This window comes from Poecile atricapillus, chromosome 1 (genome assembly GCF_030490865.1).
Source record: "Poecile atricapillus isolate bPoeAtr1 chromosome 1, bPoeAtr1.hap1, whole genome shotgun sequence".
NCBI classification, from domain to species: Eukaryota; Metazoa; Chordata; class Aves; order Passeriformes; family Paridae; genus Poecile; species Poecile atricapillus.
The window spans coordinates 140380857-140408242 of NC_081249.1; the positions used below are offsets into that span (position 1 = coordinate 140380857).

Below are 27386 nucleotides of genomic sequence, written 5' to 3' on the forward strand. Positions count from 1 at the left end.
TGAGATGCCTTTGGTCACAAGAGTGAGTGTATTTTTACATCATGGCTTTCTGATGTAAAAGTTTGGTGTGGAGAGAGAAAGTGGATGGAGGGTTCTTATCTTGCTGTTTTCCTCCTTACTCTGGCACTGAGGCTGGTCTTTTTGTGTGGTGATCTGGTTAAGGAGTGTGCCCTGCAGAAAATTAGTCCCTTGGGGCTATTTGTGCTCCATAGACTGCTTTGGTCATATGAATTCCAGTGCTGGTGCAACAAAAGGGAAATTTGGTAGTATTATGGAAGTGTATGTTGAAGATACAGTTGAGCCCAGTGGTCAGCTTGAGTTGCTCCAAGACCAGACTGCTGCCAAAAGAATTGCAGCTGCTCTGCTGCTGGCTGGGAGCTCTCGCCGCTTGTTACATTGCCTCAGTCAGTGTTTGGTGGTGGTGTTGGTGAGGTCTGCTTGTGTGGCTGACCTCTAACTCTGCAAGGAAGACCAGCTGCAGTCAACTGGGTCAGCTTCCTGAACTGCCTGAAAAGCAGTTGGCAATCAGATGCTGAGGAAGCAGATAGGCATGGATGGTTGGGTGATGTCCTGCAGCTAAGCTGGCTGAAACTGAGCCTGAAATTGCAGGAGGAGCCTGTTGTCAGTTCTATTGCTTGGTCCCATCTTGATGGACTGTTCCAAAGTTTTGTTTTACTTGGTTCTTTTGTGGGTCAAGATGGGTGGCACATACCTCTTGTGTGTTTGAGAGGATTGTTTATGTGTTGCAGAGTATGATTTTAGTTCCTCCTAACAGGTTTTAACTAGTTCCTTTCCTTTTCAAAGACTAGGATAATGGTGTTGTATTGGTTTGATAGCTAAGTTTTTATTAATTTTAAGAAATAAACCTGTTTGTCATTCTTTCTACAATAGTTTATGGTATTGTTGTTTCTGTGACCTTGTCCTTGGGGACAGACTGTGGTTGTGCTTGGCTATGTTTCAAACTCTTAATCTGGTAACCAAATTCTTGATGTTTTAAAGTGTTTGGAAATGATGGGTTGGGAATCTGTTAATCTGAAAGTCTTTGTAAGCCAAGAAATTTTAGTAAAATGAAAAAGGTGGATTTTCAATCTGCCAGCTATGCAGAATTTTGGTAGTATCTCATCCCAGCTGGCTTTGTCAGTTAGTTGCTGTTGCTGGTTGTGGTTAAATCAAAGTGTAGAGTTTCTGATGTAAAACATTGCCTTGGCAACATATGAAAATAATGCATTTGTTCAGAAAAATGTGTAATGTTCCAGCATAGACTAGCTTGTTTCAGTCACTGTTAGTAAGCTTTGGATTGAAACTGTTTCTTGTGCACTAACCTAGAATTAGTCTCCTCAAACTGACTTTCAGCACGAATTATTTACTAAGTGAAGAAGCAGATTTGAGTAACAATATATATTTTTTTATAAATGCATATTGTTTTAAAGTTGCCCTTACTGTAGAAGTTGGTTTATATATTCATTTTAAAGCTTTACTTTGGGGGGAATTACTACTATGGGGATGCATGTAAGTAAGGGATGCCGATTAAAACTTACAATGCCCTGTGTGGTACTGTATACACATATTCTTACTAGCTGTGGATTTTCTGCCATCTGAAGTTTGCTGTTATTCCTAAATCTTGGAGCAGTGATCGTGTTCTTAAAAAGCATTTTTTTTCCTTCTCTTCCTTACGGAGTCTTAGTTCCTTAGATGCAAGCTACTTTGTCTAGCCACAATGGCCATTTTCAGCAGGAATGATGCACCTAAATTCACTGCTGTGAGAGTTTGCATGTGCAATGGGCTGCTCGGCCTCTAACCAGGCTATGCTGTGCCCCAGCTGGCCTATGTTTGTCCTGGTGTGCATGTGTCCTGGTACTTGTGGGACAGCAGTGTTTTGGTGAGGTGGCACTGGCTGAATGCGTGGTAGGAGAGGTTTACAGGACCTGAAGGAGAGCAGCAGAAATCCTGGAATGGGTACCACTGGTGGGGGGAAAGTATTAAATTTTGAGGGGTCTTTTGAGAGGCTAGAAGGACCTGTGGGTAGTAAAGCTGTTTTGTCAGTCTGGTTCTGGTCAGTGAACTAAAGGTGGCAAGATCAGTCTACGCAGATGCGTTAAGAGCAGCCTCCATTGCTTTTTCTGGTGTCAGACTTCTAAAGCGGGGTTTTCTCTTGGACCAAAGAGAGAAGTTAAATTGCTGGCCCCTAGTCTCACTCAGAAAGGAGCTGGGGAAACACTAGTGAAAACCTTTTCTGCTGTGGAACCTATAAAGTTGTCTAAATCAAGGAGTCCTTGAAAAGTTTTGATAGGAGGGCTGCAAGAATGGGATGTCAAAAAAAGGAAGGAAAGCAGCAAGTAGAAGAGAGATAGCGCAGGAGGTACCTGAAGTCAAACAAGGAGCCTGAGGGGTACAACCTATTGAGCATGCTGCTTTCCAGAGCATCCTGGAAATTGGTGAAGGTTGTTCTCCCTTTATGGCACTGCATCTGCGGATAGGGAATGTTGCTGAAAATTCCTCCTTTTTTTCCGAGCCGTGGCTGCAGGTTTGCTTGCTTGGGACACGCTGAAGAGTCCTGTCGTCACTTGCTTGAGTGGACTCTAAATGAAAAGGGCACTGGGGAGATTGCAATGAAGACCTTGGAAGGAGGTTGTAGTGGATCTTGACAGGGGGGTGCTGTATCTTTGGTTTAACTCTCCATAGAAGTCTCCACTTGGTCAGGGACAAAGTGCATGTTAAAGACAAGGTGGATAGTGCTGTGCTTATGTCAGTGTTCCCTGATGGAGCCGGAGCTCGGCGGGACCTGAAATCCATGCGTGGTGTTGGCTGGCCCGGAGGTCCTTCCCTCTGCCGGGTGTGCCCTGCTGCTTTGTGCTTGGGACAGGAGCTCGCAGGGCTGCTGGCCACGAGCTAAGGGCGAGTTCTCTGCTGCGGGCGGATCCTGTGAAGGCCGGCTGCGGAGACCCGAGGGGCAGGCGGCAGCGAGGGATGCGGGGAATGCTCTGGGTTGGGCCTCAGCTCAGCTTGGGCTGGGCGCGCTGGTCCTTTTGGAAGGCAGGCGCTCGGGCAGTGCCGGCTGCTGGCCGGGAGCGAGGATCCAGCAGCCCGGGATCGAGCAGCGTGCTTGGTATCAGGGGCTGCTCGCATCCTGCGCCCTGACGCGGGCGTGCTGGGATCAGGGTTCGGGAATAGGACGTGCTCCTGGCACGCCGGGCCGTGCCTCACGCGTGGGCGCGGAGCAGCGGCTGCAGGGCGCCGGCGCCCCCGGGCCGTCAGTCCGTCCGACCGTCCGTCTGTCCGCCCCCGCCCGCCCGGCGCGGCGCAGCAGCGCCCCCTGCCGGCCCGCACGGCGCGCCGGGAGGTGCGGGCGCTCGGGGCCGGCCTCCCGGCGGGACCGACCCCGCTCCGCGCTGCCTCCGGTGGGCGGCGGGGGAAGCCCGCCCCGCTCCCGGGGGAGCCGCTGCCCGCGGAGAAAAGCCGGCCCCGCCAAGGGTTAATGCCGCCTCACCTCAGCCGCCCCGGCCGCGGCGGGAGGGGGCGGAGGAGGAGGAGGAGTGGTGCCGTCACTGCGGCGGCTCCCGCGCCGTTACCTAACCGGTGACATAACGCGCTCCCTCCGCTCCGCTTAAGAAGCGCCTGGGGCCGTCACGGGGCCCGGCAGACCCTGCGGGGCGGTGGTGGGGGCAGGCGGTGTGAGCCCTGCCGGGCGGCTTCCTCCGCCCTCATTGCCGCTCTTCCCGGGACGCCGTGGCTTCCCGCCCCGAGGGGCAGCGGGGCTGCCCCGTCCGAGAGCCGGGCGGTGGTCGGGGAGCGCTCCCCGTGTCCTCCTCCCGAGGTTTCCCGGGAGGGCAGGGGATCGGCGGGGCCGCCGCTCGCCGCCGCTCGGTGGGAGCCGCCAGCCCGGGCCCGGGGATGCGCGGCCGCCTCGCGTGCCAGGGATCCTGCCAGGGACACTGGCTAGTCCACGTGCGGCCGGGGGGGCCGGGACAGCCTGCGCCAGCCCAGGCAGTGACCGCAGGCGCTTCCTCTGCCTCCCTGCTCTGCCAGCGAGAAGAAAGTGCACCAAATCAATCGTAGCTGAAACATTTAAGGAGGCGTGATGGCAGCCTCGTTTCCATGGGAAAATCTGGGGAGTTTTCCACCGGGGAAATACTGCAAGTTTTCAAGGGCTTGGAGTGAAATATAGAAGGCATCGGTGGGCGTTTCTTTATTTAGAAACGGGAAAGCAAAGGCAGTGTTGCCCGAGTTCTTCCTTAAATCTTTAAGGCGAGCACCTATTGCAAAACAGTGCCGATACGAATAAAACAGTCAAGGATTTCTAGAGCGCTTTAACGTAAGAGTCTCCCTAATGCTTTATGGTAATTTATCGAGGGCATTTCTCATGAGACAACTGTTGCCTTCTAAGTTGATTAACTTGGGCGTGTTAACATAATTCATATCCTCCTCCCCCCCCCGCCCCCCCCGCCGCCGCCGATGGATAGAAATACTTAATTAAACCGAACGTAATTAAGAGCGTGGGATGGAAGGGACCTCTGTGGAGCAGTAATTACCAAATATTCTCATTTTAGCTAAAACTATATATTTTAGGGTCGAAAAATGCAGAGTGGCATTCAGGTTCGCTCGGTTTCCAGCGGCGCAGGGTGGCCTCTCGGCGCTGCGAGACCCCCTTTTTTATGAATGGTGGGGCTGTGCTCGATTGAGCGGCCGGGCGCACTCGCCGCTGCCGCGGGCTGCGGGCAGAGGGCGCTGCCGGGAGCGCGCGGTGCTCGGCGAGGCGCGGCTCGGGCTGCGCTCCGCGGATGCGGGACGCGAAAGCCAGTTTAAACACAGCTGCCCTCTGTGTTCCTCGCCGCTGCAAAGGTTAGAGTGCAAAATGTGGTTTTGAGAAGCAACGTACTACGGAGTACCTCACACTTCTTGTAGGCAGGGTGTCTTTGGAAGAGAAGTTTTTTTGGCTTTTCAACAACTTAAATTTCTAGAGGTTGTTGTTTGTATGAACCACCTATTTGAGTAGATTGTTTCTTACCATAATTAGGTTAGTGATAGTGGAAATTTAAATTCTTCTAGTCCTACTTCTCTACGTTTTAAGGCTTACCTTTATAGGATCTTGACAGCTGAATAAAGGCTTGTCAGCTATGGCATCTTTTATCTCTGCTTCTCTTTACATCTTTTTAACAGAGTAGCGTCTACTAAATATGATCCTGAAGCCTTCTTTGCCTCTAACAAGCCATGAGAAACTATTTCCAGTACATCTGAGAGGGCTCTACTTTTTAACAGAAATAACGGTGTTATTTAGAGTTAGGGATTATGAAAGATTTAGAGCCATTCCTAGCATAGCATGAATATGCTTACAAGCTTCTTGTGGATCTTGGTATATGTGTGGTTGTGCTTGAACCTGTGAAAGGGGACACCCTGAAGGGTGTTTTCCTCTCTCCCCAAAAAAGCTACTTTAGCAGTTGGTTTGAGTAAGATTGCACACATTCTTTATTCCAAAGTAGCAAGGGAGAAGGAAGGAAGGGTTTTATGTGGTGATGGTTTGTGTCTTGGATAGCAACAGGTGGTTTAAATGGTCCAGTCCACCTTTTTTTTTGTCCTTGGGAACTGACAGTTTGGGTGACCTGAGTTTTTGAATGTTTCCAGTCATGAGAACAGAAGCATAAGATTCTACTAGAAGATCCAATATTGTCTCCAATCAATATGATTTTGGTTCTTGCTTAACGTGAACTACTTTGCTAATTAGCTCGGGTGTCTTCTTATTCTAAACTCTTCCACTTTATTATCCATTGTAAGTGCTGGAGACTTTCACCTGTAATGGTCACGTTAGTTTCAGTCTGCATTTATCCTAGACAAGCTGCTTACAGATGTAATGAGGATTGTGAATGTTCTGCAGCCTCAAGTGAGGAGCAGTGGGTTGGGTGAGATAGGAGCAGTTCTTTCAGCCTCTTCTGTCACTAATGTTTCTTACTTCCGTGTCTAATGTGACACATGTTATGTGGCTGCTGTGCTCTTACTTAGTCTCAGTAAAACCATGAGGAGCTGGCTATGGAAACTGGTCTGTTCTCCTGGCTTGTCATTGTTCCTGCTGTGCTGGAGTGAAGCTGATGTACATTTGTACACTTGTTTTCTGCTGTATATACATTGAAGGGCCTGAACTTTCATTCTGCAGTTGTTATCCACCTGATACCTTCACAAGGCCTTGTAAAATTCCCCGTGTGATGTTTTCCATCCTGCTGTTTAGGGGTATCAGATATGGAAGTCTCTGTGCTCCAACTTCCCTGCTATTGAGCAGGTTACACATTTGGGTATGAGTTTTGTTGCTACTTCAGCTGTTCTGTAGAATCCTTATTTTCATACCTCTGTGTCCCTGGAGCTAATGCTACCTTCTCATCCTACAGCTTGTTTTAATGCTGCTTCTAGCTTAAATGAATAAAATATCACTGGGTGTCTTCCTGCTCAATTTCTGTTCTACTTCTGAGCAGTCAGGCTCTTCTGAGAGAGCAAGCTTCTGAATGAAATCTCGTCAAGTCTCACCTCTTTGCCATTGGATTCCTTTTTCCCAGATAGCCTGGAGATCTTACAAATTCTGCTGACATTTGCTTCCCCATGCTTGTGTTGGTGGGGGAGGAAGTGAATACATAGTGTGGGTGGTGGGGAGGCAGACCTTTTCTGCTCCAAACAAGAAGTTTTGTCAAGCTTTCCTACTTCTGTCTTTCTTGCGTGGTACATGGCACGATGAGAACTTGGGAAGAGGGAAGATCTTGGAGCTATCCTTACACAAAGCAAATGCTTTTGCTGTCCCCAGAGCCATCTTTATACTTGCTCTCCCACAATCTGTTAGTGCATTCTGGGAGTTGAGGTGTAAAACTTGGGAACATGATACACATACAGGAATATCTCCTGAGCCCTAAATGCTGACTGGCCATGACTGATAAATGGATGGTATGAAAGAGGAGGTAAGAGCTCTTATATGTCCTCTGTCTGTGTTAATAAGCAATGGACTCAAATTCTGCAGGGCAGCAAGTTTGGCTCATGGGTTTATGTAACATACACACACAATATATTTTGTCCATGACCACACATTCAAAACTTAAAGGCTTTTTTAGAACTGTTGGATGGTGTCCCCTCCCATGGGCCCCTGGAGACAAGAAATTAAACAAGAGTAGTTTCTTGGGTAGTTCTGATTTTGGGATTAACTTGAGGGGTTTTGGCAGAGAGCAGATGAAATTAGAATTTAAAAGGGGTCAGTGCAAAACTTATCAGTAAGCTTGACTCTGTCACATGGAGGTCCACATCATGCTATTGTAGAACATAAAGGATCCACAGATCCAAAGAGCTGGAAAATCCCTATTCTATTTTAAAAACAATTTTAAAAAGCCCTAGCATTTCAGAAGCTCTTCTTGTTTTTTAGAATTTTTAGCTGTTGAAAGTCACTTAGCAGAAATGTGTCTTAACAGTTGTCTGTTATACACAAGAACTTCTAAAAAGATCTCCAAGAATGGAAACAGCTTGGGGAAAGATTAGATATATTAGCTTTGTGGGCTTTTCAAAGTCTTCACAAAAATTCAGCAAGGAAGCCAAACTGCTTTGTATTTCAATAGAAAACCAAGAGGTTAGAAAAACTCTGTACAGTGTTGTGTAACTTTCTTGTCATATACACTGCAGGGCAGGTGTGTTTGCTGAAAAATGTATAGATACAGATTTTCTCTTCACATGTAGAATCTGTCTCTTTCTTGGAAGATGAAACATAAAAAGGAGTGACTTGTGTGGGTAGTTAGTGGGTGCAGAGAATGGGAAGGTGACAGTGCAGGCATATTAGCTGTCTTGAAACATGTTTTAGTATGGCTTGGGCTCTTAAATTAAAGGTTCTGGGAGAGCCCTTGCAGCTATTGCATCACTTGCTAAAAATAGCATCTATACTGCATAAGGCAGCCTGTCTGCAGTGTGGATAGTCTTGAGAATTTAGTGCTTCTTATGAATGATGTTCAGTCATTTTTACTTCTCAGCTAAGCACGTTTTTAATCTAACCTGTGATAGAGAATGAAGCAAAAGGTTTTGTTTTCTGAGGGTGGGGTGAGTTTCAAAATAGCATTGTCCACAGTTCTGTGTGCAGCATGATTCTAAAAACACATTTTTAAGCTTACTGAAATTACAGCTTAAAGGCACTGATAAATATGTTCTTATATTGTAATTGTCAGGGGAGGGGAAGAAAAAAAATTGCTTTGTGCAGTATGAGGTATTCTGCTCTTCTCATCAATCACTTAAAATTTAGCAGAGGTTTTTTTTAATGGCAGTTACACAATGCAAGTGAAATATAATGCTAATCTGAATTATTACTAAAAAAACACCCCACAAACCCCAAATCCCTTCTCTTGAAAACAGAATATATGTTTTACAGTGCTTTTTTCCCTTCTCTTATTTTGAAATCTTAGTCAAAAATCACCAGCAAAGGAGTGTGTTTGTATTCCAGTGGTGTTGCTGAACCAGACAGGTCTGCAGCACAGCATTTTATTTTTAGACTCTAGGTTGCCATTTTTATCCTGTAAAAAATATTCATCAGCGTCTGGGTGACAGGCCATCAATTTTTTTAAATGTGTTAGACCACGTTTTTCCACTTCTCTCTATTTCTCCTTTTATATCCTGCTATATACATTTCTTTTTTGGGGGGACAGGGAGAGGGGGAACAAGGGTATGGATTTTAATTCATGGATTAGATTTTTCAATTCACAGATCTTTAGCGTCACACGGTTCATTCATCTTCTGTGCTCGGCTGCTTACGCAGCTTTACTTATTGTCTGCAGAGGGTGAACTGCTCTGGTGCAAGCAGCAAAAGCATGGGATGGGCAAAACCAGCCTCCTGCCTGACTGGTCACCTCAGCTGCCCTCTCTGCTTGCCCCAAAATAGCCCCACGTGGCTGTGCTGTGGAGAAGTAGTTTCATGTATGGTTTTGGGGTGCTGGTCAGGTATAAAATTACTTCCTGGATAAACTATTCAAGGTCTCTTTGCAATAAATGTATATGAGCCAGCTGACTTGTAACAGGAGAAGATGTGCAATATCTTCTGATGTGTAATACTGAGAATTGTTTAGTGCCTGGCAGGAGGGGCTCAAAGCCACACAGTTGTTGGGTGGTGAGGCGGTAATTCACTAAATGTGAATCTGCAGCACAGATTCTATGGCAGGAGTGCCACATTGCAGTTGCTTTCTAGGGTGGTGGGCTTCAGAACCTCCATAGTGCAGCTGCCCTGTTTATGCAGAGAAAACCTGAGGCTTTCTTAAAGAATTGCTTTGTGTCCTTGAAGAGCCTCTAGGCTGACAGGGAACTGTTGTCATCAGAGCAACTGGTACAGCTGATGGCCCTCCCTCCCCTGAACCCAAACATGGGAATCTTTCTGTAGCAGTGACAGGAGCTTGTTTTTGAGCAGCTCTTTGGTGCTTTTGGTGGTGTTGGAGAAGAGTTGTTGCTAATGGGAGGTGGATGCCAGGAACAACTTGCTGCTGGAGCCAAGTTAGCTTGTAACCCAAGGGGGCCTCACCTCTGAGGGTGATGGGTTTCATTGTGGTCTGGCTGCTTCCTAAGGCTTTACCTGAATCATGTGATCTCAAATGCTCAAAGGGAACTGAGAGAAACAAGAGAAAAGAGTGAATATACTCTGTTAGTAGGTGAAGGTTTAAATCATCTCTGTCCTGATTAGTTTTATTTTTAGTTTTAAAAGCTTTTGGAGCACTGGTACCCAGGATGGCTTGTTGTGGCAAGGCCAAGCTTATGATAAGTAATAAAGGTATTCCCAAATGTAAGAGCAATACAATTTTTAGGATGGTTGGTTGCTGACACTTTTGGAGTTAGAAGTGGAGATTTAGTATATTGAAACTATATCTCCACACATGCTAAACGTGCTTTAAGGGGGAGAAAATGGGTAGGATTTTGATCATATTTGTAGAGACATTGAAAGTTGAGATCTTCCGAAGGAAGGTTCTTGGGTACAGTTGTACCCATTTGTGTACAGAAAGAAAACATATTGAGCTTGTGGTGTGATTTGTAACCTCCTTAAATGTGTGTAATTAAAAAAGTTGCTTATCAAAGATAGACTTTATCAGCCCTATCAAAGATACACTTTATCAATCATATATGATGGTAATACAACACTTTCTCAGGGTTAAAACTTGTTTTTGCTTCTGCACAGCTGAACAGCTGATTACGTCTGATTTGTGTCTTCCTTCCTTAAATATGGAACATTCTAATTTTTGCGTATCAGAATTTGGAAACCCTAAGGAAGTGGCTTTATGGAAGAAAGTAAAGTGGTAGGTGATATTTCAGAAGAAATTAAGTAGCCTGTGTGTTTGATTTCCTTCATCTATTTTGTCAATGATGGTTTTGAAACCACGTTGTAAGTAATTGGTTAAGGATTGGAGACTAGATCCAAAATATCATAAATGATAGTGGTATCCAGATTGAAGGAATGTTACAGGAAGAAGAGGTGAGGCTCTCTGTTTTTCTTCTCAGGGGCTGTGCTGCAAGGAGGTTTGTTGGGTGAGAGCAAGGCTGGATGAATATAAGACTTGAAGGCATTCCTTAGCTTTTTAGGAGTTCAGAAAACTCCATATGGAGGCACACAGTGGTTCTGGGTGAGCTACTTAGGTCTGGATGGGCTTCTCAGCTGAAAGTTGGCAGGCTGCGTTGTGAGACTATATTCCTGAGAGTCTCCATAGTCTTTCTGTGCTTCCCAGTTTGTCTATTTTTGGTATATTGTTGATGCAGTGAAATTCTACTCTGTGACTTGCATTTGAAACGAAGTTTTTAATTCTGGGAGTAGGGAAGGAACATGGTGTTTCTAATAAGTGGAATATGGTTAATTTGGTATTTTAAATGTACTTAATTTTTAAGATTAAATTTGCCATCTGCAAACCTGTAGTCCAAGGGAATTCTGATAGAGGCTCCCATTAAAGTGTTTCTTAAATACATTTTGTTACATCCATTAGATTCACCTGTTTAGTAATATATAAAATAACGTGAAAATCCACAACATCAATTTAAAGGACAGAGAGAAAGTTATGCCAAGTGACCAGTGACATGCCATTATCAAGAGGTAGTGGAGAAAGCACCAAATCCCAAACTAGCAGATGAGTTTCAAAAAGAACAGAAGGAGGTGATACTGTCTCATGTAGGATGCAGTTCAGCTGGGTGGCTTCTTGTGAAGTCTGTATTACATGCTAAAGGTTTATATGGATTTAAAAAAAAAAAAAAGAAATAGCTTAATAGCTTTGTCTCATGTGGATTTGTCCAAACTCACCAGCTGTAGTCCACTAAATTGCAAGCTGGAGACAGGAGGAGCATCCTGGAGAGATACCATTATACTTGACTTCTCAAAATCTCCTCTCAATACCTCTTGCTGATGACTACCAGAGACCAAGTTTTGGGTTGGCTGGATCTCTGTTTTGAGCTGGAAGATCTGTTCTTGGGATAAAATGGTTATACTGTGAGATAGCTTGTCTACATTGTGCTTTTTTTTTTTCCCAACCAGTACAAATGGTTGGATGTGTGCAAAGGCAAAGGAACAGGTAAATGCTAACAAGGGGTTTTTTTTCCTAATAACCTGATGCGTTGGATGTGCCAAGCTCATACAGAATGATGCATTATGCTTGAAATATACCCAAACCTTCATTTAAAAATTTCTTCAAGACTGTGTTTCGTATAACTGCAAATAGTTCAGATCCTAGTCGTGAAGCTGTGAAAGGTCAAAGTGTTTCAAAGGTGCAGAGAAAAGGTTGTATTTAGCACTGCACCAATTTCATGCCCACGGTGTGATCTTTAAAAAGCCATTACAAGGTGCCGTTGGTATTTTTCATGCCCCAAATGGAGACTGGTGTCCTCACTGTGAACAGGAGGTGCTTAAGTAAGAAGATTTGAGTTATTGCCAGCAGGATAAGGGGTTCAAGAGGGAACCCCTTCCTAGTTCCAGTGCTTCATGGAACCAGAGTCTCTGCTCTCTTAGGACCACTGTGCATTTGACTTGCATGTTGTTTTTCTTATGTATCGCTAGCTTCACCTAGCCCCTTTCTCATGGAGAGATGAACAAGACACCCTCTGGAAGTCAAATTGTGTGTTGAGATGATGGGGGAGGAATGATAATTTCTGTGATGCCCTCTGACAACCTGAGGAAGTATGGCACCATGCAGTCGACAGAATGTATCAAAAACAATTAATAAATTACAGTCAGGCTTATTTTGTTTCCCATTTTCTGTCTGATCCTTTAAATGGATAGTAATGAACAGGTTCTTGTTGTGAGTTTGTAGCTCTAATTCCACAGTTAGCTCTGGCTTGACCTGCATCTCAGATCTCCTCCAGCAGGTCAGGTTCCTTACCCTTATTCTGCTTTTCAGAGTCAGAAATAGGGTGGGGTTTTTTTCCTCCTTTGAGGTATAGTGATTTCCAGTTGGTCACAACCAACCAACTTACGTTGTCTTCCCTATCTTAGCCTAAACTTTTCCTTTTCTGGTGATTACCCTACAGGAGCTTATGCAGAGCAAACAAAATGCTTTTAAACTCATCTCCCAGAACAGCTAACTCTAAATCATCTTAGCAGCCCTTTTTTAAAAATTCTTTTTGCAGCTGTTCCCATTTAAATTCCTTAATGTATTATTGTTTCTTATTACTATAGGAAGCACCTCAGTAGTTATACAAGTTGTCTTCATAGTTGCATCAGAAGGACAATTTACAGACAATTTTATATGCAGACACTGATAGGTTATATCAGATAGAAAGACCAGATACCTTTTTTCCATTCCTTATAATGGTCACCTCACCTCTAACCAAAGTTAGTTTCAAATGTATATCTTGACATGTGGTATCTCCGTGTCAACTGTGTAATAACTGGCAATATTATGTTTTATTCCTGTGTGGTCTGTAGACCCATGTCATTCTTTGCAGTGTGACACTATGATCCTTTTCAGGAGCTAGATTGTCTGTGAAGTTCATAGAGCATTTCCTTCTTCGTGTGACGGTCACTAGTAACAGTGCTGAACAGGATTTGTGCTGAGATCAGTTCCTGAGGAGTGTAATTAGTCATTTGTTTTTAACCTGATAAAATTCTGGTTTTGGTCTGAACCATTGTAGCTGCCCCCTCAGGCAGCCCCTGATGATGTTCTAAGATTCTTATGTTTCACCATATAACATTTTCTTTTGCCTCATAAGTCTGGAGCATTATTCTTGTCTAAACTCATCATACCTTTTAGAAATTTGACACAGTTTGCCTTTTGATTAAAAATGGATCTAGTGCTGCATTTTATACCAGTCTCCACTTTTTGTATGTTCACAATTATTCTGACACCTTGCATAGCTTTGACTTGAAATGAAATGCCCACAGCTTGCCAGGATCACTTGTTTATTCTCTTCTACTTGCAAGCGTTGGCTCTTTGTTGCCACATCGCTAACTGGAAATTATTTTTCTGCCTGCTACTAATACTTGGTGAAAGAGGAAAAACAAATCTCAGATTTATTTTAGTGACTTCTGATGTAAAATCTTCTTTCAGCATTGCAGGTTCTAAACCCAGAGGCCATTCTGCTGGCTGCTTAGTTTCTTCTCAGAAAAGTGACTTAACTATGCGTATTTCCAGTGGCAAACACACTGAAAGCCCTCAGATGGTGCCAGTCCTGAGCTATCTGATCTTTAAAACGTTCGTGTTGTATTCGCCCCCTCCTAGAGGCAGGAAGAACCAGAAATGGTAATTTGAGTGACCTCTATGCATGTGGTTTTTTGGCCTGGTCGTGCTTGCCGTGACAGTCAGCATCTGTCACGTATTTCACAACGATGAACAAACGAGAGGTTGTTTTTGCTGAATATTAATGCTATGCAGTAACTCTTACTGTAGTGTTTTACAGAGCACAAGGCAGCTGTAGCCTTTGCAAATGCTTAACTCGAACTGGCTTGAACAGGTGATCCGAACAACTTCTTGCTACTGCAGAAAGTTTAATTCAGGGCAATCTTGGTTTCACCTGACATTTTCTGGATCAAAAGGCTTAAAAGCAGCAAAGGATGGGGTGGGGGCTTCTGAATAGGATAACAGAATTCCCCCCCTTCTCCCAGACTCCCAGGTCCATAATGCAGCAGCCCTTGACTGACAGGAAAAAAAGACCTTGCAGCAAAGGCTGGAGTTTGAGTGCATAAAAGACAACCAGCTTGAACTGGGAGAGCTCCCATAGAGGTAACTGGAACTGGAATTGCTGAAGCATTGAGTGTAACTTTCATGAATTCTTCAGCATGATTTTCTTGTAGGGATTTCTAGATTGCTTCTAGTTCTCAAATCTAAAGAATCTTCAGAGTGTGCTGCCCAAAAACCTTTCTTGCTGTAGTTCTGGGTGAATTGGGAACTTGTCAGTGCTGCGATATTTATAGAATATTTTTCTACCCACAATCCTAGCTCCTAGACACAAGCTGTTACCAAGTAAGTGTTTGGTTTTGGGAACTGAACCTTTTTCTGTAGCCTGTCTTTTCAAAGCCTGACCATTAGGTGTTAGCTCCTCTGTGCAGAAAGAAAACCTTTATATGAAAAAAACAAAACAAAACTGAATTTCTAGGATTCCAGCTTGGGTACAGATCTTTCTGATGAGACTTCCTATTTCAGCAGCTAAATTGAGAATAGATATGAAGTTTGTCTTATTTTTTGCAGAGAGTTTTCTGTTTTTATTTAATAAAAATGCGGAGAGTTGCTGCTGTCTTATTAACTTGCAGCCGGCATGCTTATCTTCTTTGTTCTTTGTTAAATATGAGCTGGCATGTGTTAGACTGCGTTAGCGTTCACTCTTTGGGACTTCAGTGGTTTCTAAATTTGGCATTGCTAAGCCGGTGCCCTGTTTGCTTGAATCAATTGGGGCTGCTATTTTTAGCAACAAAAGGGAATTGAAATAGCAATTTTCTTTCCATGTAATGGATCCCCAAGAGGAATACTGATGTAAGCTCTCTGTCATCCTGTATTCTCCCCTTCCCCAAAAGCACTCAGACGAAAGGCAGCTGTCATGGTTTGCGGCTGTATTAATCTTTAATCAATCGAGTGTTTTCTGCATTCAGGTGTTCAGGGAAAAAAAGGGTCACGACTAAGATCTGCCTAGAATAACTAAGCACTCATGCATGGTCTGTGCAGCCAGAATTTGTGGATAACGGCAGGGATAGATGGAGCAGCTAAAAATAGTATATGCTTCCAGTGTTTCTCCAGTCTATTTTTGATGCTTGATTTTGATAAGGTTGATTGGAGTCTTACTAAAAATAGCCTTTCCTAGCAAGCTGAGGACAAAAAGTAGAATATTTTTAACCAGCATAGACTAAAGTACTTTTGTTGGCTAGAGATAATCTAGAAGCTTGGTATTGGTCAAATGCCAGTGATTTATATAAATCAGTAATAAATGAAGCACTGCTTGATGCCAAGCAGGGATAGTCTTTTCTCCCCTTGCCAGCTTTTGTTTTCCCCAGGAGCTGTCATATTCTTAATATAGCCTCTGTGTTTCGTAGCAGAAGAATCTCGAGTCTTCAGTTATTTATGGGATGTACTTTAAACCTATGCTAAGGTTAGCTGTGCTCTGAAGTTTCTCTCAACTGTATTGTTTTAGCAATACACAGAGGGTCCTAGTTTCTGTTGATATGTGCTGCAGCTGGATTCTGTGCTGTGACAGACCCTCACTCAATTGTGGGTTCAGTCTTGCAGGACAGGGATGGGTCTTCTGTGTGAATGGAGGATGTTGCAGACAGACTAGCTCTGCAGTGACCATTTTGACAACAAATTTGAACACTTCTCAGGGGATCAGAGATGTAGCTAAGCTACCCGTCTTGAAATCTGTTAGCTAGCTCAGTTTTCTGACAGGAAAAGGGTGCAGGTATTCCCAAATTGCTGGACCCACATCTGTCTGGGGAGAATAACATTGCTGGTGGCCTGAGTTCTCCCTCCTAGGTAATGACATGCATGAGTGCATCTGCAGTACTCAGAAAGATTGCCCGAGAACTCTGGCTTTTCTGAATGAAAACAGGAAAATGGCTGAACCAAAATGAATTTGTAGTTTGAAGAGACTAGTAGAGAACATGTCGAATAGTTGCTAGCTTCATTGTGTAGGTAGGCAAAGCACTGCAAGGACTATGCCTGGTGCTGTTTGCTAGAGGCAATATGGATAAAAGTATTCTGTGCTTTATCTCCATTAGGCATCCCAAAAGTTCATTTTGCTGTGGAAAACGTGTGTTTGTATCTGAAGGCAGGCTTGATCTCTTTAAGCTTTTTTTTTCACTGTAGTCTAACCTTGAGTTGGGGAGTCACGAATCTATAATCTTGTTTCAGCGTGATTGCTCTGCAGAACTGCAGTAGAATTTTCTATGCTTGCTGTTGCTCCCTCTCCCTGTGTCAACACTGGTCCTTGCTCCCATTGTGAGATGAGATGATTTCTACATGCCTGCCTCATGCTTTACTGCACTACTCTGCTTTTAAGATGTCCTGGCTGCATGAGAAGCAAGTAAAAATTTTCTCCTTGGGCCCTGAATACTCTCACTTCAGTCACAAAACAGACTGTCAATGGCAGCTGGGTTCTGCTTTTGCCTGGGTCTGGGATGGTAGTCCCTGCTTTATGAGCAAGGAATACACCTCTGTTATATCTCTTAGGAGGTGGTGGATGGTTTTTGGTGACTTCTTATTTGGCAACACAGTGGCTGTTACTTCTTAAAATCAGAAAAATATGTGAGCTCCTCACAGAGTTAGTGGCACTTTCTCTGTCATATTTAGCCATGGATTGTGAGATTTCTGAAGGATGCAGGTGCTATTGGAAACATTTGTGTATTTACCCCTATATAAGGCTTCTTGGAGACGTGTCTACATTTTTCTCCCCTAAAGTACCACTGGTCATTTTAATCTTCTAGACTGAAGTCACTGTCTGGTTGCATGTGCTCCACAGGCTTGGTTTATGGCTTTTTTAATAACAGGAAAGCTGTTCCCTTTTAGTGCAAGGTAACACCTCAGTGACTGGTGAGGTTTTTTAACTTTGTTTGTCAAGGGTTGCCCTGAGTTTGGTACTGGCCAGGAAATGCTGCCAATGCTTATACACTACGTCATACTTGTTGTGTATGTGACAAAAGCTATGCATTAGGAGATAAGTTGACTAGGTGGTATTAAATCATAGAGAATTAGTGAGTTGTGTCAATAGCTGTTCTAGTAGTGGAAGCTGTGGTGGGTGCCTGTGTAGCTCTATCTTAAATTAAAGAGATCACTGTAAGAGGTCAAATAAGCGTAGTTAAGCTTCAAGTGGGAGTTGAAAAATCTGTGGGGGGAGGTATGGGTTTCGTTTTTCGTTCTTCTCTCCCCACAACCACATAGGAAGCAAAATTCTGGCACAGCCATTAGGGCAAAGATGCTATACTGTCCTGAGGTAAAGATTCTGGTGATTTAAGGAAATGATTACATGATATGTAAAGGATAATACTGTAATAAAAAATTTAACTATTTGCGATCTTGTGCTGATGACTTGTATATAGACAATGGTAATAGAAACATCTACAGCCTACATATAGTGTAACCTCCTCCAACAGTGTGAGCAGATGATGCTCCACACTGCTCTCATTGTTTGGAGACCTCGATACTACATTGGCAGTTTCTTTTTGCACCCTATCACTGCATCCAAAGCACGGGCAGGTTCACAGTCATTTATACTGATGTGCTGTACACTAGTGGCTAGCATGAACAGTGATTTTAGTTTAGCAGCTTTCCAACTTCTTGCCCACCACTCCAAATGGCGTAGGTCTTGGAATATAAGACTATTGATGCAAAACTGAAATGAAAACCAGAACTAGAAGATGATACATACATCTGTCACTGATTATAACAATGATTATACCAGGCTTACCCAAAATACTGTTTCCTAGAAGAGCAAGAGATGTTCCTTTCAGTGTGCTGGACTTGCTAGGGCCAGGCTTTGTGGACTTTGAGAACAGGAGTTTTTAGACAGGCTTTTTTGGAACTTAAAAAAGGTGATGTATATATATGTCAGCTCTTTAGTTACGCATATACTAATTTCAAAGAAGGTTCTTGAGATGGGAGTCTGTTCCAGGTGAGGACTAATTATTTTGCAAAATACCATGTATCCAAAGCTGCTGAAGACTGACCTGTGGGAACTTCCCAGGGTAGAACATCTCCAGCCCAATGTGAGTGCATGTAATGATTTATTAGGAGTGAGGTGCTCTCAGAGTATGTGGTGTTACTGGATACCTTCTCTTATTTTTTGTCCCCTGACTTTTAGGGCTGTAGGGGAAAAGGCAAAGATGTGTGTTGACTTCTTTGTCTAAAATTAGCCAATACTGCAATACTTCCATTCAGGCAAACATTTACTTTGTGGGCTCACACACAAGTTGCCTGGGCACTCTTCTTGCTTCTCTCCTGGAGACAGCAGATGGCTGAAGTGGGAAGCTACTACAGTTAGTCTGACTACTGAGTAAATGTGTATAGTCACACTTAGGTGCTGGTGCAGCTTTCTTGTATAGACAATAACTTATTTCTATCCTACTTGCTTTGCCTTCTTTAAGCTCTGCCAACTGCAGTCAATTTGTAACTTTTGTTGGAAGGCAGTCTGTAGAAGAAACAAAATTCAAAAGCTTAATCTACACTTGGAGTCAAATAGCTTGGGCACATCAAGTTGATAGTAGAAATTTAGTTAAACAGACACAGCTTTGGAGTGGTTAAAACTGCAACATTTTTCTACAGTATGGAAGCTTGAGATGAATGTAATCAATGTGAAAATAGTAAGTGACTTTCTAATGTACAAGCTTTAGGTAATCCAAAATGTGGAGGAAGATAAAGTGGCTGAATCTTGACTTTTGTGATGTTGGTCCTATCAGTTGCCTTTACCCACCTCTTCTCCCTTCTTTTGCAATGTAGGGTCTAAGTTATGCTTTCCGCTCTGGCAGATTCCTGTCAGGACAGCCTTTCTGGCCAAACTGCCCACGAGGATTCAGTAAATGGGCAGTAACCAGAGGTGGCTGAACTGGGTGCTACTGGTCAGTAGCAGGGCAGGTCTGTGTTAGTGCATGTTTCCCATTGCAGTCCATGGGTGCTGACCTAGATGTCCTCTCCACCAATGCAGCTGAAGATGGGAAATCCATTTGCTTTGAATGGGAGGGAACTGAGCCAGGTGGCTTCTCTCAAAGGGCCTTAGGAAGAGAAGTGTGGCCTGAAAAAAATAGGGTTTTGGTTAGATGTTGGAAAGCAGTCCTTGTACTGTGTTTGTTCTTCAAGGTGGTGTGGGAGCATGGAGCAGAAGAGAGTTATCCTTCTCCACATGGAACCACTAATTAAATGATGGTCTCAGTGTCATCTTGCAAGGAGTTCCCTTATTGCTAAGAAAAACCAGCTGCATACTTTATCCTCATGCCTATGCCTTTTCCTGCAGCAGAAACAGAACAGGGATGTGTATCAACCAGGAGTCTGTTTCTGTAGGTGATGGCTCAAGCACTACTTTTTTCCTGACGGGATTTTGTAATCTTTATGTGCATCAGATTTATTTAATTTTCTCACATTCTGTTCTGGAGGCTACTTTAACCTCTGGACTACAGGTTATTTTAATTTGAACTAGGGGCTATAAAGGGAAAAAAAAAATCCTGTTACTCACACTTCATTTAGAAATCCCTGATCTTCAGCTTATGTCTCATGCTCCAGCTGATTCCATTACCATTTACCTAAGCAATGGATTCAATAAATGAGTAAATATCCTTGACTGAAACTACTTGTACTTTACTAAGTCTTTAAAGGGCTACAGGTGCTTTTTGGAGTCCCTGCCTCATGGAGCATTGTGTTTTTGGCTGCAGCTGCTAGAAGTGGAATAATTTGCAGTGTCAGAAAACAGTATTTAAAAATGCTGAGCTTGTTATCTGGGAATAAAACCATTAAGTCCATAAATTCTGAGTTGGAAGGAGAAGAAACAATCTAAGTGTTACAGGGAATGGCTCTTCTTTAGATGTCTCACTAACTATAGTGAAAGAAATAACCCTTTTCACCGAGTCACTGAGGTTGAATGTCTTCCACATGGGGTCAGCTTAGAACTTGTCCAGCTACTGTTGTGATCCTTACAGGGAGGGATCCTGGTACTGTTTTCACTGTACTCCTGTTTGCTTCATTGTTTTGGTGAAGTAGTGATGACTTGTGTGATAATACATAATGCGAATTTCAGGTCAGCAAGGCTGAAACTGAAGCTTGTTAGTTCTTGAACTAAAGGGATTGTGCTGTCCTGCAGGACTGTGGCGTGGCTGGCTGAATGGGTAACAATACTGGTACAAGTTTGGTGGCAGGAAATGGGCTCCTGATAATGTATTCTTGATTTCTTCCCTAAAGTCTGATTTTTATTGGTCATTTGGACCCTTGATTCACCTTTCATTACATGACTTTATTTCTCTACCAAACCCGCCACTCACACTTTCCAATGGTGGCTGGATAGGAAGTGGCAAAAGCAGTGTGACACAGACACTTGGTTTTCTCAATAAAATTCCCTGTCTTTGACAGTGCAGCAACCAGAGCTCTGTTTAGTAGCTGGAGCATCCATTGTGTGCAGTATGCACGTCCTTATATGCTGGAGTTACGGCATCTTGCAAATGAACCCTGAAACTAGGGAAGGGATAAACATATATGTATGTACCTTCATCTGTGGTCATCTGTGAATCTCACTTAAATCAGGGATATGACTGGATCTTTCCTTCTAGCCTGTTACTGAATTGTTGCTGGACCATTCAAACTCAAGTAGGACCTTTGCTGGCAGTTTAATCTTTTGTTATTACCTCCATTTATTTATAGATAGCAGGCATAGAGACTGAAGGGGTTACAGCATTAAGGGGTTACAGCTGTTAGTACTCAATCAGAAATATTCTGGCTGCAGTTTGCATGCCAACTGGTAGAGGGGATCTGCAAGCAGTAACTAATCAAATCATCTGCAAACACATCTCCTTCCGGTGCTCTGAAGGGAAGTTACTGCTGAATCCCAATGCCAGACAGCACCTCTATGCTATGAGTTTCATTCAGGTAGAGGTTGACCTGAGAATTAAACCAGCACTCCCAGTTCACTGTTCTGAAACATTAAACAAGTCCAGTTATTTGGCCATGCTTACATTCAACAATAAGCAGTAGAAGCACAAACCAAGCTGTTCTGATCTGATCAAAGGACAGACAGAAAAAATCTGGTATGTTGTGTGGCTGCTTGGAGAGTGAGAGCAGAGACAGGTAAATGAGGTTAGACAGGAGAGCTAAAAATGTAAGGATGTTGAGGTGTAGGCAATAGGTTTGGTGAGAACAAAAGCTGAGGGAGAAAAGAAGTGGTGCTGAATGTACTTGAGCAAAAAGTGGTTGGAAAAGCAGTTTCTGTATGGAGGAATTGCTATTTACTGAGATGATCAGCTACTAGTGTGGCGAGAGCCCTGGAATAATCTGTCAAACTAATGGCATGTTGAGTCACTCACAGCTTCGCAGCTTGTGGAAAAGAATCCTAGAAAGACTTGAAGCTTGACACAGATCCAGTCACCCACAGGTGAGAAAGTTTAAGCTGTAGAAACCCAGCTTGCAATTGATGTCTGGATCAGTCACTCATACTTGCTGCTGGGGAGCACCATGGTCATAGGGATCTGAAATCTGCTGGAGGAGCAGTAGCAGAGGCCTGTTGCCTGTGTCCTAAAATCTGTAATCTTGGATGCTTACAGGATTGGAGATACCTTTTATTTTACTGTATACTTAAAACTAAGGTGGCAGCTGGTTTAGTAGTCATAAGTCAGCTTTTTTCAGTTAAATGGCTTGGAAATCTCTCTTAGTCCACAAGCCTCTGAAGAAGTGTATTGGGACAGAGGACTGGCTTGAGAAGGGGTGCTGAACCTGATTCTTGAAACACATTAGCCTCCTAATTCCATCTCTTTCTCTCCTTTCTTACCTATGGAAAGGTTTTAGTGTGAGTTTTTAAGGTGATTTCATAAAAGCTGTACACCTATTCCAAAGACTTTGATGTGTTTCTGTCTGGAATGAGTACTTTAATAGCCTACATAGGAAAACACCCATTGCAGTTCCCTCTGTGAAGCAACTAATGTAGAATTGTCTTTTTGTTGTTGCAGTGGTCACAGGAGCTACTGATGGGATTGGAAAAGCCTATGCAGAAGAGGTAAGAATTCTTATAATTTGCAAGTCTGTCTTGATTCTTGGCAATATGTCAAGCTGTCTCAACTCTGTCAAGCTGCAATATGATATCTCCTCACCTTGTTGTAACATAGATAGATACCTGTGGAGAAAGAGGTCTTCTACCTTGCCTCCCTCTGGTAACCAGCCAAAAGTTGTATCTCTTTTTGTTAGTTTTGTTTATTTGTGAGCTAAATTTTCAGCTCTTACCTTGTCCTTCAGTTTTTAACTTTTCTAGTTTTTAAAAGAATTTTAACTTTCTCAGCCCTTGGTATTTCCTTTTGGTATTTCCAGGCACTGACTAAATGGCATTTACAGCTGCCAGCAGTATGTTCCAATTACTTCCTCAAGTTCGTGAAGTCTCTGAAGCTGGGTTTTACCTTTATCTCTTTTTCTGTACTTTTGCTCTTGATGGATTTGTGGGCTCCAAATATATTTCACGTGATGGAATGTATTGCTTAAGACAGAAAGTGCCTGTTAGTATAGGGTAATTTAGCCTGTAAGCTCAGAGAACATAATGACAAATAGTGCTGACTACGACAATTTATAGCAAAAATAACTTTAAACTCAGCACTAGTATCAACGTGAGCTTGTCTGTGCTCATTTTTGTGTTCTCTGAAACACCAGCGTGATTTTGTGTGAGATCAGTGGTGAGAGATTCCCTTTCCTTTGATGTTGTTTTGCTCTTTTTTTTTTTTTTTTTTTTGTTTTGCAAAGCCCACAGGGAAAATGGCATTCCTCTTCATGGGTAGTCCTTGTCCTTTGGATTCCTGTCATCCTGATGTGCCTTGCCCTGCTACCTCACCCCTAGCCCCCAAATTCCTTTCTATTTTGCAGGAAGTAGTACCTCACAGTACTGGTTCAAGGAAGGGGAATGGACTGCAAAAGGAATTAAGCCTGGTGCCAGCAGCACCTGATCCTGGTTTATTGTTCACAGCTCATACGTGCCAGGTATCTCAGTTACATGGCACCAAAGCAAATGATGCAACACTTAATTTTAATTTAATTTAATTTGTCTGGAGCAAGTGGAAGGAGGTCACTGTGCCCACAGCAGAGCATTATTAGGAGGAAGTCCTCTAGTGTGGGAGACACCCTCCGAACATCATGGGAGATTAGTTTCAGGATCTGTGTGTGAAGATACTGGGTGAATAAAACTGCAGCTTGCTTTATGTTCTGTAATGTCTCTAAGAACTAGGCTTCTTTCAAGCATGAATGTCTGCTGCTGGCTGACTCCTGCATTCAAACCCTCATTAGGAAAGCCGTCTTGAGTATGAGATACTGTTGGAACACCATGTCTATTACAGCTGCCTTGTAGTGGTTGCTATAAGCAAAGAGCACACCAAAAGCACCCCAAAGGGTACTGATACTCATTCTTGGGCTACAGAATAAAATGCACTGTTCATGAGTTGTGTTTATTATTGGTACTTATGTGTTTATTTAGAATAAAACACAAATCCATCCTTTGACAGCTTAGACAGATGAAGAATACTTGATAAAGTCAAGTGTGGATGTAGAGTGAAAGGTGGAATACCTGAAAAGACGTCTCAGTTTTTAAATTAACTCTAGAAATATCTCCAGGCTGCCAGCAGAGTCTTGATTTTCTACTAAAAATTTTCTTCTCGCTACTATAAATTCCACTGGCATATGGCTGCTTGGGCCCTGATGGCTGTGATTATAGTCATGCAGACAACTTCCTTTTTCTTGGAGAGATTGTTGAGTATTGCAGCTGAGTGTTGAGAATTGCCTTTTTGAAAGTTTGATATGGTCTCACTGGAAAGTGATGGACAAGCTTTATGAGTGTGTGGAATCTTGGGTTATACTCTGCTCTGTAGATTATTTTCCTTTTCCAAGCAAAGAACTGTTTTCACATTTTCACTCTTGCAGTATTAAGACCTTTAATTTTTGCCCAGCAGTGATATTCTTATCATTGCTAGATCACCCCTTTGTGAAAGGTTTCGTATTTTGAGGATGTGGTCAGGAGTCAGTATTTGTTGCCCCTCTATCATTATCTTCTGCTTGCTTTTGAAAATCATTAGTATAAATTCAATCTTAGCCGTATTTATGCTCTAGTGATAAACTAGAGGTTGTGATCCCATTGCATACTTTGTAGTACTCTACTATGCCCATCTGTTGAGTATAGCATTTTTAGAATCTCTTGCTATGTCTACTCTAACAAGAGCTTTAACCTTGCTTTGGTTGGCTGTTGATGTCACTGTTTTCCATCCTGGAGAGAAAGGGTTTGAACAGCAGCTGTGTTTTGTTAGCAGAATGGAAAATGTGGTAGTCACTAACATGGCATTTAAGGAAATTAAACGCCTCCATTCATCAGCTCCATTAGAATGGTGACCCTTGCTTGCGTCAATCCTTAGGCTACAAGGATATCTTCCCAACATACGCTACTCTAGGTGAGTTTTTATGTTAAGTTTTAAGGACTTGTCATTCAGCTATTCCAGGACCTGAAGGATATTGACCAAAGGGACAAGTATAATAACAGGTTATCTACAAAGCAAGTGGGTCTTCCTTGATTTCTATATAAAAATATAATTAGTAACTGGGATTTTGGGGATCATTATCTCTCTTTGGATGATTGTGGTTCCTTTCAACCAACTAGGTTGAAAGTGAAGGTAGAGTGCTCATCAGGCACCTTAATTGAACCTGCTCTCAAGTGCTGTATCTTTTCCAAATTTGATTACTTCTCTTAGTGGTATTTGTTCCTAGTTACAGGGTCTTTTGTTGGGTGGTTTATGTGCTGTCTACTTAGAACTTACTTGCAAAAGGGTTTCTGCTTTCAGATGTACTTCTCAGAATGCATCCCTTTAGTATGAACATAGCAGAGATTTCTCCCAAGCTCACCCTTGTAGAAATTCTCTAAATATGGTGAGGTTCCACTGACTGGATGTATTGGCATCACTTTCCTTCTTGGCTTTTGAGACAAGTACAGCTGAATACTTTTCCATTATGCCCAGGTACTTACTGGAGCAGTCTGAGCCCAAAGGTCATGACTGATGAAAAGACAGCAAACTGTTCTGTCACCAGTCTGGAGCTTTGCATCCATGAGAAGATCTCTCAGGCTTTTTTTGCCTCATGGGACCACAGTTATTTTGGATTCTGAATAGATTGCTGTCAGATTGTCCTAGCAGGTTGGGTAATCAAGGCCTTCACTGCCTGGATCCTGTGGAAGGAGAGTGCTATTCCCTTTTTCCTGGTGCCTTCCAAACCTACTCTGGGCTTCATGTAAAACTTGTCTGGAGATGGCTGAATGTGTTCATCCCCTTTAGACAGTAATTCTTGTAACACCACGTCATTTCCTTGAGCAGAAGTCTTAAGTTGCCTGTAAGCCTGAACCTGGCAGCTGTCTGCTAGTGATTCCTATGGTGTCTTTTGTTACACCACATCTTACTCTATGCTCATAGGATCCAGTATGAAATTTCTACTGCTTAGAGGATAGTAGTACCTCTGGGAGTAAAGTACAAAATTCACTGATGGACTCTGCCATACCTGTCTCTGACAGAATCACTACTGCTTTGCGTTCTCCTGCTAGAAAAATAGATGCCATGAAGCCACTTCAGGTTGTTGCTATACAATGCTGTGGTGTTTTGAGGTTTTTGGATCTGTGTGTTTTGTTGGTTGGTTGGGATTTTTTTTTTTGCTGTTTTTTAAAATTCCATTGAAGATCCGTTCTCATCAGATTCTAAAGGCAGTGAAGGAGTTTTATGGGAGTGATGACAACGCATGTGTTTTTTATATGTAGGTCTTAAGTCTCTGAAAGGCAGTGCCACTTTGAACTGTGGATGATAGATATATTGTTTCTACTTATAGTAGTCACAAACATAATTTTCATTTTAGAGTAATTCAGATAGGTAACTGTCTTCCTGTCTTCCGCAACTTTTCAATTAAGTTGTTAGAGCCCATTTTAAACCTGCAGTGGTTTTAAATGGGTCTGATTTGATGACAAGGTTTTTCTCTGGCCACAGTTTAAGTTCCACAGATAGCTTCTCTAAAAGAATTGTAGAAGTAAATTAATATCTGTGAGTAGTACAAAGTCAGAGTGGACCCTTACTATAGGGAGGAAGTATTGAGTTGCAACATAGGTGCTCAAGTGACCATGGATATCTTAATTTGGCATGTTAAACTTAATTAATGTCTTCGCTCTGACTTGCAGAGGTAGTGTAAAAGTTTTGTAACGTATCTACTATTTGTTATTTTATGAGTATGTCTATCCACTTATACTAGATGACTGAGAAGATAATATGGTGTGAAGGGAATTAAGTAAGAAAGAACATGGAAGTATTTGTCCTGGTTTTTCCTTTTGTGTCTCTATTGAAAACTGTATTTTTTCCAGACTTCCTGGTCATATATTGTCGCGGTATTTTATGAACCTTGCAATTCCTTTGATTAGGATGCTAACTTGGAAGTGATTTATGACTATTCTAATGTCTCCTCTTTTGTCTTCTTGCAGTTAGCAAAACGTGGAATGAAAGTGGTTCTAATCAGTAGGTCAAAAGAAAAACTGGACCAGGTTTCTGCTGAAATAAGTGAGTTAAAACTTTTTTCCTACACTTCACTGGCATGCTTATAAATAAATACAATTGCACATGAATTTCATACATGCTAATATATACAGCTTTGATTTTGAAAATGCTTTGCTCTTGTGCACAGTGCAAATGTTACAGATATAAGTGGTAAAGGCCTTGCAGATCAATTTTACAGCTGTTCATATTTAGCTTCTGAGAACAATCGAGGTTAGTTCTGGAATAAGTACTCCTAAAACTGTTAATCTTCCATAAGAACAGCTTACGAGGCCAGACTGAAATACCACCTATTCATGTAGTAGTAGCCATCTAAAATCATAATAAGGTAAGAAACATGCAGTCATTTCCCCATCTGAATATTCCCTTAGTTTGAAGCAAGTTTGATTTCATGGGCTCCAGCCATATGTGGTTTCTTTGCAACTAGAAGGTGTTCAAAGCATTTCCCTTATGTTACTTGTTGTCTTACCAAGTGTACAAATTTATTGTGGGTAGCTTGCCTCATCTCTCTCTTTTTTGTTTTGTTTGAATAAACTACTCAAAGATTAGATTAGAGACCTGTAAGCTTTGTTGAGGTGATGAGTGTTCATAGTCATAAGAATATTTGGAATGAGTTGATGTGTTTACTGTATTTGGGATTGTTCCTTCATTAAGTGTGTAGTAAGTGGCTGTAATGGAAAAATAAGGGAGCAGCTTTAGTGTTTCTATCACAAATGGATAT

The 27386-nt window shown here is 42.6% G+C and overlaps 1 protein-coding gene across 1 annotated transcript in view; it reads left to right on the forward strand.

Annotated features, from left to right (window-relative positions):
- HSD17B12 (hydroxysteroid 17-beta dehydrogenase 12) overlaps window positions 1–27386 on the forward strand; it is an 82973-nt gene that overhangs the window by 9541 nt on the left and 46046 nt on the right. The window contains 2 exon segments of the mRNA XM_058855741.1: window positions 22076–22122; window positions 26596–26671. Of these exon segments, the coding sequence (XP_058711724.1) occupies window positions 22076–22122; window positions 26596–26671 (123 nt within the window).